Genomic DNA, 12,946 nt, shown 5'->3' on the forward strand with positions numbered 1-12,946 from the left:
TCTATGATTTTACTGTTTTTCACGTTTGTTGCTTTTTTAAAGACCACGTTTTTTCCCCACGCTATGTGACCTGTAGCAGACAGGCTGTAATCATTGTGGGACTGTCAGGGTATGTAAAATAGGAGATGTGCTTTTTTATGAAGTCAGCTAACTTGATCCTTAAATTTGTATTTGTCTCCTGGGTTTACAGTATTACTAAATACAGAATGCGGAGAAATTGTGGCCTTTTAGAACATCTTAGAAATGCAGTTTTGGGTTTACTTTTCATGTTCAAACATTTCTGAAGATGAAAACTTGACAAAAAGTATGTTTTAGAAAGTGCAAGAACCTTGAGAGGAGCCAAGAGAGATCGTGTAGCACCAGTTCTTGTATGTGAGATAAGGATGTGTTCTACTCGCATTAGTTGTTTTACTTGAGCTATAATAATAAGCTTTTAGGTAATCAAGACACATTTTGTGATGCACATGAAAGCTAACAGACTTTTCCATTGTGCCCTTCTATGTTTGTCAGAAGAATAATGAAAACTAAATATCAGGTTTTAAGTCTGATAGGTTCAAAGTTTGGCTGGATGCTTGTGCATTTCTGACAACCACCAGTGTGGGCAGGGGTTAGTGCTTTGAAGCAGCACAATTTCTCTACCTTCCTCTGATACCTGAACAGGAAATTGAACTTTTCAAGACTTGCTTTGCAGTTTTCGAAAGCAGGCATTCTTTATTGCAGCGCTGGGTGCACGGGGGATTTCTCCTCCTAGCGTGCACACCTGGCTTCTGGACAGAAAATTAGTTATACACTACAATCATGCATATTCATAACATATTTACGTATTCCTTGTTATTCTCTTAAACAATTTTCTCTCGCTTTACATGTAAATTACCTCACCTGCTCAGTTCTCTTCCTCTGCCCCTTTCTTTTGGGTCTGGGGTGTATTTAGGGTAGGTGGTCCATGAGTCGGTGGTTGCGATTCCCCCCCTGCCAGAATTACCTTTTCCCGAAGTGACTGCATATTCACAGTTCAGAAAAACATGATAACAAAGTTTATGCAGTTTTAGATGTTCCCTCCAAGGGCAGACAGTTCTTGATAGTCTCCCTTTTAATCACCCCTGACAGCTTCAAGCATGGTCATCTTATTTTCTTTAGGTACATGTAAATCATCTACTGCCTACTAAACCCTTCATGAAACTCTTACACAAAAACTTTAACCCTTTTTTGGGGGGATAACGCCTCCAACACAGGTTGAGACCACGTCTGCAAACTTGCATCTTGGCTTAGTTGGATCTGATAATGTATATAGATGTCTATATGTATTTCAACAGGATTTGTCTTTCTCATATGTAGCTTGGTTTCCTTAATAAAGGAGAGGAGGAAAGAAAAAAAAAACAACAGTTTTTTATCAGGGAAGGCAATTTACCAGTGTTGAAACTTGGCACTGTCTAGTATTTCTTTTATCCTCCTCTTTTAAAAGCAACATGCCATTTCACAAGATCACAGAAAGGAAGAAATACCGCTGTCCCCGTAGGCTGGTTTGTTTGTCCTATTTTTAACAGCTACGGTCTCGGCAGCCCCTTAGTGCCGCGGTACCGGTGCGCTCCCCCCGCCGCGCTCGGGCCGCGCGCACCTCCTGATTCCGCCCCCCACTTGCAGAAGGGCCCTGGTGCCGCCAGGCCCGTGTTCAAACGAGCCCCGAGGTTTTCACCGCTCTCGTTACCGCTAAACACCGCCCGGGACGGCACCGAGGGCCTCCGGGCCCCGCGGCCGCCCCTCCCCGCCCCCGGGGGGCGCCCGCCCCCGCCAAGGGCGCCGCGGCCTTCCGGGGCGCCGCGCCCCGCCCCGCCCCCGGCGGCCTGCCCGGCTCCCCGCCCCGCCGCCCTCGCTCCCTTGCCCGCTCTCACCGCCATGCTGGCCTCCCGCGGGCCAGCCCTGTGCACCGCGCTGCGGCGGGCAGCGCCCGGCGGCTTCGCCTCCTTCCACCGCTCCGCCCGGCGCCTCCGCGCCGCCCGCGTCGCTGTGGTGAGTAACGGCCGCGCCGGGGGGAGGCCCCGGCGGCCGCGGGCTGGGGGCGGGCCGGGGCAGCGCAGCAGCTCCGAGGAGGCAGTTTTGTTTCGCCGCCCGCCGGCCCCGTCCGCCCTCAGCGCCGGGCCAGCGGGCGGGCGCCGCTGCGGCGGGGTGCGCCCCGGCGGAGTGAGGGTTTGGCGCGGCGTCGGGCCGAGGAGGGGCTCTCCGGGCGGCCGCGGCAGCTGGAAGGCCCTGGGAGAATCTGAAATTGGGAAGATAAAGCCGTTTAGAGTTGAGTGATTTGGAGGAGGTCAGACCAGGAGTGGGAAACATGTCAAAATCGGCATCTGTGTAGTTGTTATTGGCCTGGAGTTGAAGTACAAAGAGCCGAACTTGAAATAATTTATAGTGTAATTGGGGGAGGTGCTGCTGGCAGCGTGCAGGAAAATATTCAAACTGCGTTATGCTCTTCGGCAGGAAAGAGGTAGAGCATTTTAAAAATACAAAACAAAGCGAGGAGATGGAAGAGCTGCAGGTTGCCAAAGGAAAATTTAGGCTGTAGATGTCATCCCAAACGGATACACGGTTTTGGAGCTCAATGGGCAGACAGCCTTTGTAGCTCGAGTTTTGCATAGTCTTGACAGCATAAAACGTGAAGAAATAAGAAGGCGTTACCTGCATGAAGAAATCTGTTTGGGACAGAGTTGGCTCGGGACTGGGCAGGGAAATGTCGGTCCAAATGTCTAACAGGTAACTTACCAGGAATGCTGTCATTTTAGCAAATCACAGCTTTATTTTTAAGTAGAGAGTGGAAAGCAAATGTTACTGTTGACATTAGTGATGTAAATTTCTGACTCTGGTAGAAGACAGATTTGTCACCAGGCAGGTACTGAAATAACAGAAGAGGATAGTGTTTTAGTACTTTGGTTGCAGTGAGTTTCAAAAACTTTAAAAAAAATGTTGCTTACAGAAGATAACTTTAGCACAGTTGCTTGTATGTTTATTCAGTCTAAATTAAATGGAAGATAAAATAAAAAAGTGGAAAGTAGGAGGCAGCTCTTAAATATCAGAGCAGCCAAACTGCAGTTAGGGATAACAGGGACAGAACATTCATGGATCTTACTCATCTGGTAAAGTGATGGTGGGATGTCTTGCCTGTGAGAGCAGAGGACTGGGTGAAAGCCCCTTTGGATCCAACATTTCTAACTAAGACAGTTTCAGTTGTGAGTTTCTGTTCATGTGTCTGTGATTAAACTTTCAAGCTTCTAAAAATTGAGATGAAGAGAAGAGAGTAAAGCTAATAAATGAACTCTTTTTAGCTGGACTTTTTTTTCTTTCAAAATAAACAACCAAACAAAAAAACCCCACAAGAGTTCGTCTGTACGCTTTCAGGAACTAGATAATCCTTTGGATTTTTTTCTTGTTTTGTTTAGTTCTTACAATAGTTTTTTTTCCTGGGTTTTTTTAAAAATGTTTTTTCTCCTTGCTTCTACTTTGTGAAAGATTCTCTCCACCCACACAAGGCTAGCTGATTGCTTTGTGATTTTTATTCTCCAGTGTATATAAACAAACTGAAAGTATTATTACCATTGCAATAAGGAAAAGTATAGTTAATATAACATAATTGGATTAAAAGTGATTTAGCTATTGATCTCTGCTGTGAATCCTCAGACAAAATTCTACCTCAGCAGCAGGTAGAATAGTTTATCCTAAGTGCTCCTCAAAGTGCATTCCTATCCCACTGCTGTTTGATGTGCATCTGGAAGAGAATGTGTTTCACACGGATATGGACACTTCATAAATAGACATATGACACTCCGAATATCCCGTTGTGTGCACAATAAAAACATACCTAAGGATATCTTGTCAGTTTATTAACTCCGAGGAGTAAATGCATAAGCCAATAAATAAATATTAGTTATTTCTGAGACCTGCCTGTGATGGGTAGCTATAAATAGGAAATGCCAGTTCTGCAGTATCTCAAATGGCGGCACCAGTGCTAATAGGGCTTAGTAAAGAGCTTGTTGCTAAGTTATTTTTTGGGGGGGATTGGGGGGGTGGTTGTTGTTTGTTTTTTTGTGTGTGTTGGTTTTTTTTTTTAATCTTACAAGGCTTGTGAAAGATCTTATAGGAAGTTTTGTGTCACCTGAATTATTCTCTTGATTTTGTTACTGCAGGTCCTTTCTGGTTGTGGTGTCTACGATGGCACAGAAATCCATGAGGCCTCAGCGTAAGTCAGCTTATGAAACTGTAGGCTCTAAAAAAAAAAAAAAATCTCCTTTACATTCCAACAGTCTGTTGAATTCAGTTTTGCTCTCTCTGGCCATCAAAATTGCCCTGAAAGATGTATGATGAAGCTTCACAGTTTTCTCACAGTGTAATTGGAAGCTCAGGCTGCATTCTTGCAGCACTCAGGGATTGTCCAAAGATGCAGCACAATGCATGTGATGCCAGAGCAGTGAGTTTGAGAGAGACTGTCTTTCCTTCTGAAACAGAAATTCAGAGTTCCAGAATCAGTCTCGAGAGAGTTAAGTAAAGATTTCATTTCATAGTCACTTTGAGTTTCTGTTCCTGGGGCTAAATCTAACAATAGAATTGTTAATACTCGAGTTTGAATTATTATTAACTCTTAGTGTTAATTGCCAAGAGATGTTTCACCTAGGCTTAGATTAAATGTACATGTATGTATGTTAATCGTGGGACTCTTCCATAACACCTGGGGACTTGCAGTGAGAAAGGAAGTTTTTACCATTCCTGGTTGTCTGCATAAGAGCACTGAACAAAGACACTTGTCTCTAGCTTGCCTGACCCTGCCTCCAAACTGTCGTTCTGTTCTGCTTTGCACTTTGATGTTACAGGGATTTTGCTGCTATGTGCTTGTTATGCTTTGATAGGATGCGTGTTTTTCCTCTTCTTTCAAAATCAGGTGGTGGAATATTTGTAGCAAGACTTAGGGGCCAGATAAAGGCTCTCTTATAAGGTTTTCAGCACATTTTATCTCTGTTTTTGTAGCATACTGGTACACCTCAGTCGTGGGGGAGCCGAGGTTCAGATGTATGCTCCAGATGTTCCTCAGATGCATGTCATTGACCACAGTAAAGGGCAACCAGCTGAAGCTGAGTCAAGGTAAAGTCTGTGTTCAATGTGTTATCCATGACTGCTGAGCCTCAGTCTCTTAGGCATTCTTCAGACATTGCAGCACTTTGCCGACTGGCTTTAGTAGCTTTATGCTAGCTGGTGTTTTGGTTGGAGAGAAAATATTAAAGAGTTTTCTGGACTTGGTTATATACGGGCTTTTAATGCCTATGTTTCCCAGCAGTAGTATTTCAGAAGCATTGATAGCTTCACTTATTGAGTACCACTGTTGTTCTTGCTTCCTCCCTTCCTCTTCCTCCTCTTCCTCTGCCAGAACTTTAGTTACGCTCTTCTGTGCGCAAATGCTTAATTCGTCTCATTGTTTTTTTTCTGGTTCTTCAAGGAACGTTTTAGTGGAATCTGCAAGGATTGCTCGTGGTAAAATCGCAAGCCTGGCTAAGCTTACTACAGCAGACCATGATGCCGTGATATTCCCTGGTGGATTTGGAGCTGCTAAAAACTTGTGAGTGCCAACTAAGCATTAGACTGCTCAACTAAATATTCATAATGAACTATTCATAACCAACTACAATTCACATGATAAAACCAGGAAGCAATAAATGGCCAGTCGTAGTTCTTATTAGCATTGCATTGTTTTACATTTTCGGAACAATGTTGGTGAGAATTCTGGAGTTTAGATAGTGCACAAAAAGTCCTTTTTCACCCCACCTTTGTGGTGATTCTTTTTGGGGCTGACTGAGGGAAGTGAAGGCAAAACTTCAATAATTGGTTTCAGGTGTTCCTAGTGTTATTATTCTGTTCCTTCGTGTCTGCCTACTAAAAAGTCCCCTCTTGCATTAGTAATGATAAAACAACAGCTAGCTAAAAAAAAAAAGGACAAAAAAAATCCAAACATTAGCCATGTGGAGTACTTATTATCATGTTATTGACCTGCCATTTTGTTGGCTTTGAGAAGCCTGGATGCTTTTTCTCTTTTCTTCTCAATCTATTTTTCTTCTTTGGAAACATTGTGGTTCCACTTCTCTGTAATCCTAGAAAGCTGGTTTGATAATTGTTATTTCTAGATATTTATATCAAGTAAGGAACTCTCCGACATACCAAAGCCTTAGAAATGAGTCATTTTAGCTAATTAAGCATTGATGGTCAACTACAGGCTTTTTCTAGCACCTTTTAGAAGCTCTTAAGTTTGTGATGGACCCTTGAGAGCCCGTCTCAGGGCAGATAGGCATCTCGATTTGTAGGCTTATACTGAGGTATGTATAACATTTCTTCTTGTGGCAGATCTACCTTTGCTGTTGATGGGAAAGATTGCAAGGTGAACAGGGAAGTTGAACGTGTCTTGAAAGACTTCCACAAAGCAGGCAAACCTATTGGGTATGTATGTTACTTGGAGGGGCATTTCTTTGATAGTGTGAGCATGGAGAAAACGTGCATTTTGTTGAAATGTGCAGCTGTTATTGTTGGAACTAGAAAAAGCATCTTCTGTTTTGTATCAGTTGTAGCTTATTTTTTTAAAGTGTGTTTTCAAGGGGATGTGTGTAGGTGTTTGTCAAAGAAGCTAAGAAAATGCTGAGTGGAAGTTGCCTTGTGATGTCTCTCAGATTTGTAACACCACGTCCGTTCGAATCTTTTCAGTTATGACCAAGTTTTGAAAGAGTGCTGTTGTAGAATTGCTCTTACAATTCCTTCTGTTGCAGTCTTTGCTGCATTTCACCAGTGTTGGCAGCAAAGGTTCTCTCTGGTGCTGAAGTAACTGTGGGCCATGAAGAAGAGGAAGGTGGCAAGTGGCCATATGCTGGGACTGCAGGAGCCATTAAAGAACTGGGAGGGAAGCATTGTGTGAAAGAAGTAACTATATCCTTTCCTGATAATTTCCGTGTTGAGAGACAGTTGAGTAATTTGTTGTTACAGTAATAAGTATACACAGGATTTATGCTTGTCCACATACGGTTTAGTGGGAATATGTATTGTATAGCACAGAGCATGTAGTACGGTGCATGATTCGAAACACTGTCTTCTGTACACAGCTGTTCACCCAAGTCATTCTTAGTCATTGCCATAGAACTCCCTTGGACACCCAATAATGCAGTAAACACTGAGTGAATTTGCCCATGAAACGGGCATGAGTTACAATTGATCAGTTCTCTTTGAGTTTTTTTTTTCCTTTTCCTGAAGACTAATGCGGTAATCAAACTGTACTCAGAGACGTTTTATTGCGGTCAGTAAATTCGTAGGGTTTTTTGTGTTTCTGAGTGTTCCCACGGATTGTTCTTGCAGTGTTTGTATTTCTGGCAAAAACAGCTTCTAGAGTCTTGCATTGTAGGTTGCAGCTGTCTTTACAGCTGAATGTTAGAATGTATTTGTAGGTGCTCTTTTATGGGGTAGTGGAGTTGTAAGATTTTGTCAATGGTGGTTTATTTTGCAGACGGCATCTGCAAGTGAGACACAGGCTGTGTTTTCCTTAACTTCCGTTTACGAAGCTCACGTGGATACAAAAAACAAGGTGGTGACTACCCCAGCATTTATGTGTGAAACAGAATTACATAATATTTTCGATGGCATTGGGGCCATGGTAAAGAATGTGCTAAAATTAACTGGCAAATAAAAAAAATAATCAGAAATGTTAAAGTTTAGGGTGTAGTATCAAATGTAATATGGACCAATGGAAACATTTTCACCTGCTTGTCCTGTTCACTCTCTAGTGAATGCTGATACGAAGCTGATTGATTCCCAGCTGCAGGGTTTTCCGTGCCCTTTCTGAGAGGGGCCTGCAGAAGGGCTTACAGAGTACAAGCAGTCTGGCCTGAGACACAGAGCATTTTCTTGAGTGTTTTCAGCCGGAGCGCACTGTGCGGACGTATGCTGAAACCAGTCCCAGTGCCAAATCACTTCTCTGGGGGCAAAAAGAGACTACAGGCCCTTTCAGAAGCTGAGGGCAGATGTGTTGTAGGGATATAGCAGATGCAGAGGCGGTATATTAAGTGGATGAAGAATGGGAGTAGAGAGGAATTAGTGCGTGGCTCAAGGCTTATGTGCTCAGGCCTGTATCTGTGAACTAAAAGCCAGGATCAGCTGTCGAGGGAGCAGACATCTTCCACATCTTAATTTTAGCTTGGTATTAATTGAAAGAGTAATGTTTTGTTTTTCTATTTCAAAGAACCCTGTTTTCACAAAGGAGCCATTCTGAATATCAGTCAGCAGCAGGATACATCTTAACTGTCGCAACACTAGCACTTTGAAAAATTCATCCATTGGCCCATTATTGGCTAAAAAGGTCTTGAAATGAAGGAGAAAACATCCGCTGATATGACGCACAATTTTTAAAGATAACGCCCGTGTTAAAGTAGTTGCATGACTAGCAGTAGATGGAAAAAACAATCTCAAATTATCCTGACTTTCCCTGCTTTAGGGTAATAAAGCTGTCTCCAAAGAAATATTATTGAATGTCTGGAATAATGATGTATAAATAAATCACTTTCTGCCTTTATCTCATCCTTGTGACTTCACTTTTGTTTGACAGCTGCCTCAGATAACTTATACTGGTTGATATATTCTAGCAGTTTTTTTGTTTTTTGATTCTCTTCACGTCTGAGACATTTTTTTCCATATAGAATCCAGCAGTCGTCTTCTCCCCCTTACAAGTTATTTGTCAGCTTGCTGTTCAGCAGGAAGCAATATTTCTCAAATTAAAACAAAAGGACACCCCTTACCTTGTATTCAGGTTCCTTTTACATGACAGACATGCTGAAGGTAACCTGTATTTTTAAGGGTGAATTGTGTTGTTTCGTAAGTGAAATCTACAAGCCTTAGATTGGGTTGGAGTATGGTAAATACTGTCTGTGGCTGAAGACTTGCTAGGGATGTGTAATTAAATTGTTTTTGTTGGGAGGGAATGAAAAGGAGGAATGAAGCTTGAATTTGATTGGTGAGCACACTGAGTGTTCACAGAATAAGTGTTTTTGTTTCTGGACCCTCTTAGTATGTAATTATTTTTTTTTTTTTTTTTTTTTTAGTCATTAAAAATCATGTTAGGATTTAGAAGATCTGAATTTTTACTTCAAAGAGAGCACAGTTTTCTTGGAGAATTTCATTGAGATCTCTTGTGCACATAACAAACTCCGGCGTGAGTACAGGGAAATCATACACACAAACCAAGTAATCATGGTAGCAGACATGGTTCGTAAAGTGGATTTTGGACATACTGTAAAACTTTTTTACTTGTGCATCAGATTCTTTAGGAAATTTTCAGTATCAAGTTGGTAAGAAAGAATTTAAAATACTGCCACTATGTCATTCTGTGCAAATAAAGCCTTTCCGCCATAAGCTGTGCCTGTATGTAAGTGGATGTTTTTAGTACCAGTTGTATACACAGAGGTTTAGCAGAGTATGGGAGGTCATTATTCATATAAAACGTAGTGACATTTCAAAATGTGTGTCTTTCCTACATCTGCAGGAGTTTTAAAAGAAATTTGGTAACACAAAGTATCACAAAACAGAGGTGGTATTGAAATCCTTGGAGCAGAGGGAGAAGAACAGCTGCTGCCTGGGTTAATGGTACCTACCTGTGCTGAAGGAGTGATCTAAATTGATCTCAACTCTTCCTGTCAGGGACCGTGAGTTAAATCTTTCTATTAGCTCCCCTTGCCACAGCAGGTTGTGTGTATATATATATATTGAGGGTTTCTCATGTCTGCAGTTCCTAGTTAAGTGCAGCTGTGGTGGCACACAGCCTTCTTAGATTCAGGTGTCCAGAGAAAAAGATGATTTTTTCGAAGAAATTGTTATTATCATGCGGTCACCAGCTGTTGCAAGTTGGTTGACAGGTCGTCCAGACGTTGCCTCTTTTTACAGGTACCCATAGACCGTTGTCAGCGCTGGAAGCTCGGGTGTTTAGTGAAGGTGGGACAAACAGATGAACACTAAGGAAATCAAAGATGAGATTTTATTTCCAGAAATCATGTTTTAAAGCATCTTTTACCCTTCTTTTTTTCCATCATTCTGAGAACATTTTTTTAAGGGAGGGAGAATCATGCACCAGAATTGCCTTTCATTTTTCTTATTCTCTCTAATTTCTCAGTAGCGTGCTGAGTACAAACCTTTGCTACGCACATTTTGTAATATTTTTTCTATTAAGATCTTTTTAACTTCGGTGGAAGATGTAAGATTGTCATCTTGGCTTTCAGCCAGTGTAAATTCTGAGGGAAATTCCACGTACATTCAGAGATTATCATAGAGATATTTGTCTGCCAAGCTGGGATTTTCCTTTCCTTCCATAGGGCTGTTTGGAGCTGCTGAGGGGCGTTGCTAATTTCAGCCAGATAGAAGTTCATGATTCCGATGTTTTGTTAAGCGCCATCAGGATTATGGAGGGAGACTGTATGTTCCTCCGGCCTCCGCGAGGGGGCAGGCCAGACCCGCCTCGCGGATCCCGTCCTGCTTCCTCTACAGAAAGAACCTCCGAGGACTTTGTCCTCCTGAAAGGCGGCGGTGACCACCAACGCCCCTCCTCGCTCGTCTCGCTTTCCCGGCGAGGAGGAGAGGGTTAACCGGCGGGGCGCGGGGAGGAGCCGCTGCCTCTCCCCGTGTTCCCGCCCGCCCCCGTTCCGTTTCGTGACGCGTTTCTCCGCGGGTTGTTGCCGCGTTTGCAGGTTTGGTCAGCGATCCTGTTTTCCTTCTAAAACCAGGAACGGCCGTAGCGACCGAGATGCGCGCTTTTCTTTTTTTTTTTTTTTTTTTCCCGTCAGGGCCCTTCGGGTTGTGGCTACCGAGAGAGACCGGCTGGGGCCGCCAGGGGGCGCTGTGCGGCCGCGCGGGGTCGGGCGCGGCGTTCCCGCGCTTACGGTCGGGTGGGCAGTTCGGGCGCCTGAGGGGGATCGGGCCGGTACTGCTCCTTGCTTGTTTAGAAATAAATAAAATGAATAGGAAATCCAGCCCCATCGTAGTGAGTGCCTTTGTCCCGCTACCTTGTTAAGACTCGTTTCTTCAGCGCAGTGACGTCTTTATCCCCCTGAAAGTATAATACTAAATATACTTGCATGAAGCTCTAAGGCCTTCCTGTGGTATTATTATTACTGAAAAATGAGGAAAAGTGTGGTATAAAGTCATGAAAGTACACAGTGGTTTTTCTTTTTTTTTATGGTAGTGGGTTTTTTGGGGTTTTGTTTTTGCTTTTTTATTTTGCCTTTGTTTTTTAAAATAATAATGCTGCTATAGCCAAGGTGGCCTAAACCAAGATTTGTAGGGAGGGACTTTTACCAGGCTAAGAAATACTCCTGGAAGGAAACACAGTCTTTCTTCAAGGGTCTGTGTGTTTGTAGGCTAGCAGTATCTTACGTGTGTGTATACGTATGTATTTTTTTTATTTTTCAGAGTGGGAGCTTAGATAATCCTCCATCTCCAAATAATTGAGACTTGCCAGCTTGAGTCTTTTTTATTTTGAGCTGTTTTTCTCCCTCGTTCCCGTGGCTTGCAGTGGCTGAGGGGAAGCTTGCCTGCTGCGTGGGTCAGCCTTAGCCCTCAGAAGAATTAAGCAACTGATACTTGATTATCTTTTCCGAGATGATTTCAGTGGTGGTCAGAATCTCTGCAGAAAGAGATAGAGAGGGGAAGAGAAGGGACTAAATTTGGACAGTCTCAGAAGTTGAAACAGAAGTTGCAACAAGGATTGCATTACCCATGGCAACATGCCCAGAGAGGTGGTGGATGCTCCATCCCTGGAGACGTTCAAGGCCAGGTTGGACAAGGCCCTGAGCAACCTGATCTAGTTGGAGATATCCCTGTTCCTTGCAGGGGGGTTGGACTAGATGACCTTTGAAGGTCCCTTCCAGCCCTAACCATTCTATGATTCTATGATTCTATGATTTCATGTTGCGTATTTAAAAAGAATCACCTTCTGTGCTTATTTTCAGTATTTTTCAGTACCCTTTGTTCAACTGCTGAGTATCATGCTATGTGAATGACTGCCCTCAGGCTTAGCTGAAATAACAGAGAAAATTCTGCATCAAATGTATTATGTTTATTTCTTGCAGATGATCTGTATGGGCCCTTTTCTTCCACATCAGATGGAACTGAAAGGAGCTCAGCAAAAAGCATTCACCAGTTAAACTGACCTCTCCATAAACTTATATAAACTAAAAGATGAGCAAACTAACTCCTTTTTGTCTCTTACCAGTGTCACTGTCAAACATGAAAAAATGAACTGGCTTTTACAGCCATTCTTTTGCAAGAATAATGTACAAGGATCTCTTAAGAATTTCTTTAATGTAGCAGATTATCATCCTATGCTCTTGTCATCTGAAATAGGTACGTGTGGGCCACCAAGGTACTACAAATGAGAGAAGTGGAGATTCCTCCTTCTTGAATGTGTGAATTGTTATTGTGCTCCTTAGTTTTCAAGGCTATCCCTCTTGTTCTCGATGAAATTCTGGAAAACAAGAAGTATGTGCTGCTCATGTTCTGCATGTTGAGTGAACTTTAAGGCATATGCTTGCTGTGTCATCACCCAGGCAAAGAAGGACAAATCAAGGTCTGCTAGTTGTTCAAACCTTCCCTTGCAATCTCCCGGGAAAATGGAATGGCGATCATATATTACTGCTGGGAATGGCATTAACTACAGCTCTGGGAAAATATAATAAACAGGGACATCTAAACATCCCAAGTGCTGCTGCAAATCTGAGTCATAAAAAAGTAGGGTTGTAAGCAACATTTAGAGGTCATCCAGTCTTCTTCCCCCCCACCCTTCATTTCCTCCTACCTTCGTCTGCTCATATGCCTTCTGTGATTCATGCCAGTTTGCACAGGCAGGGGGAATCACTTCTGAGAGTGAAGGAGGCTGACAACTGAGGGAATTGGGCATTCC

At 43.0% G+C, this 12,946-nt stretch overlaps 1 protein-coding gene across 1 annotated transcript; it reads left to right on the forward strand.

The window, feature by feature from the left end:
* Positions 1–1,893: 1,893 nt before the first annotated feature.
* GATD3 (glutamine amidotransferase class 1 domain containing 3) lies at positions 1,894–8,580 on the forward strand. Its single transcript, XM_086608431.1, has 7 exons — positions 1,894–2,007; positions 4,170–4,222; positions 5,005–5,118; positions 5,471–5,590; positions 6,370–6,462; positions 6,786–6,942; positions 7,565–8,580. Exons 1-7 carry the CDS (start codon positions 1,894–1,896, stop codon positions 7,691–7,693), a joined length of 780 nt encoding a protein of 259 aa, XP_086464557.1. The 3' UTR covers positions 7,694–8,580.
* Positions 8,581–12,946: the final 4,366 nt, after the last annotated feature.

This window comes from Tauraco erythrolophus, chromosome 1 (assembly GCF_009769465.1).
Source record: "Tauraco erythrolophus isolate bTauEry1 chromosome 1, bTauEry1.pri, whole genome shotgun sequence".
Classification (NCBI taxonomy): Eukaryota; Metazoa; Chordata; class Aves; order Musophagiformes; family Musophagidae; genus Tauraco; species Tauraco erythrolophus.

What these genes read in the sequence shown, in the direction of transcription:
- GATD3 (XM_086608431.1), top strand. Translation starts at nt 1,894, where the DNA reads ATGCTGGCCTCCCGCGGGCCAGCCCTGTGCACCGCGCTGCGGCGGGCA. An exon ending in CCAGCTGAAGCTGAGTCAAG is followed by an intron (nt 5,119 to 5,470) that starts GTAAAGTCTGTG and finishes TGGTTCTTCAAG; the next exon opens with GAACGTTTTAGTGGAATCTG. An exon ending in AAAGCAGGCAAACCTATTGG is followed by an intron (nt 6,463 to 6,785) that starts GTATGTATGTTA and finishes CTTCTGTTGCAG; the next exon opens with TCTTTGCTGCATTTCACCAG.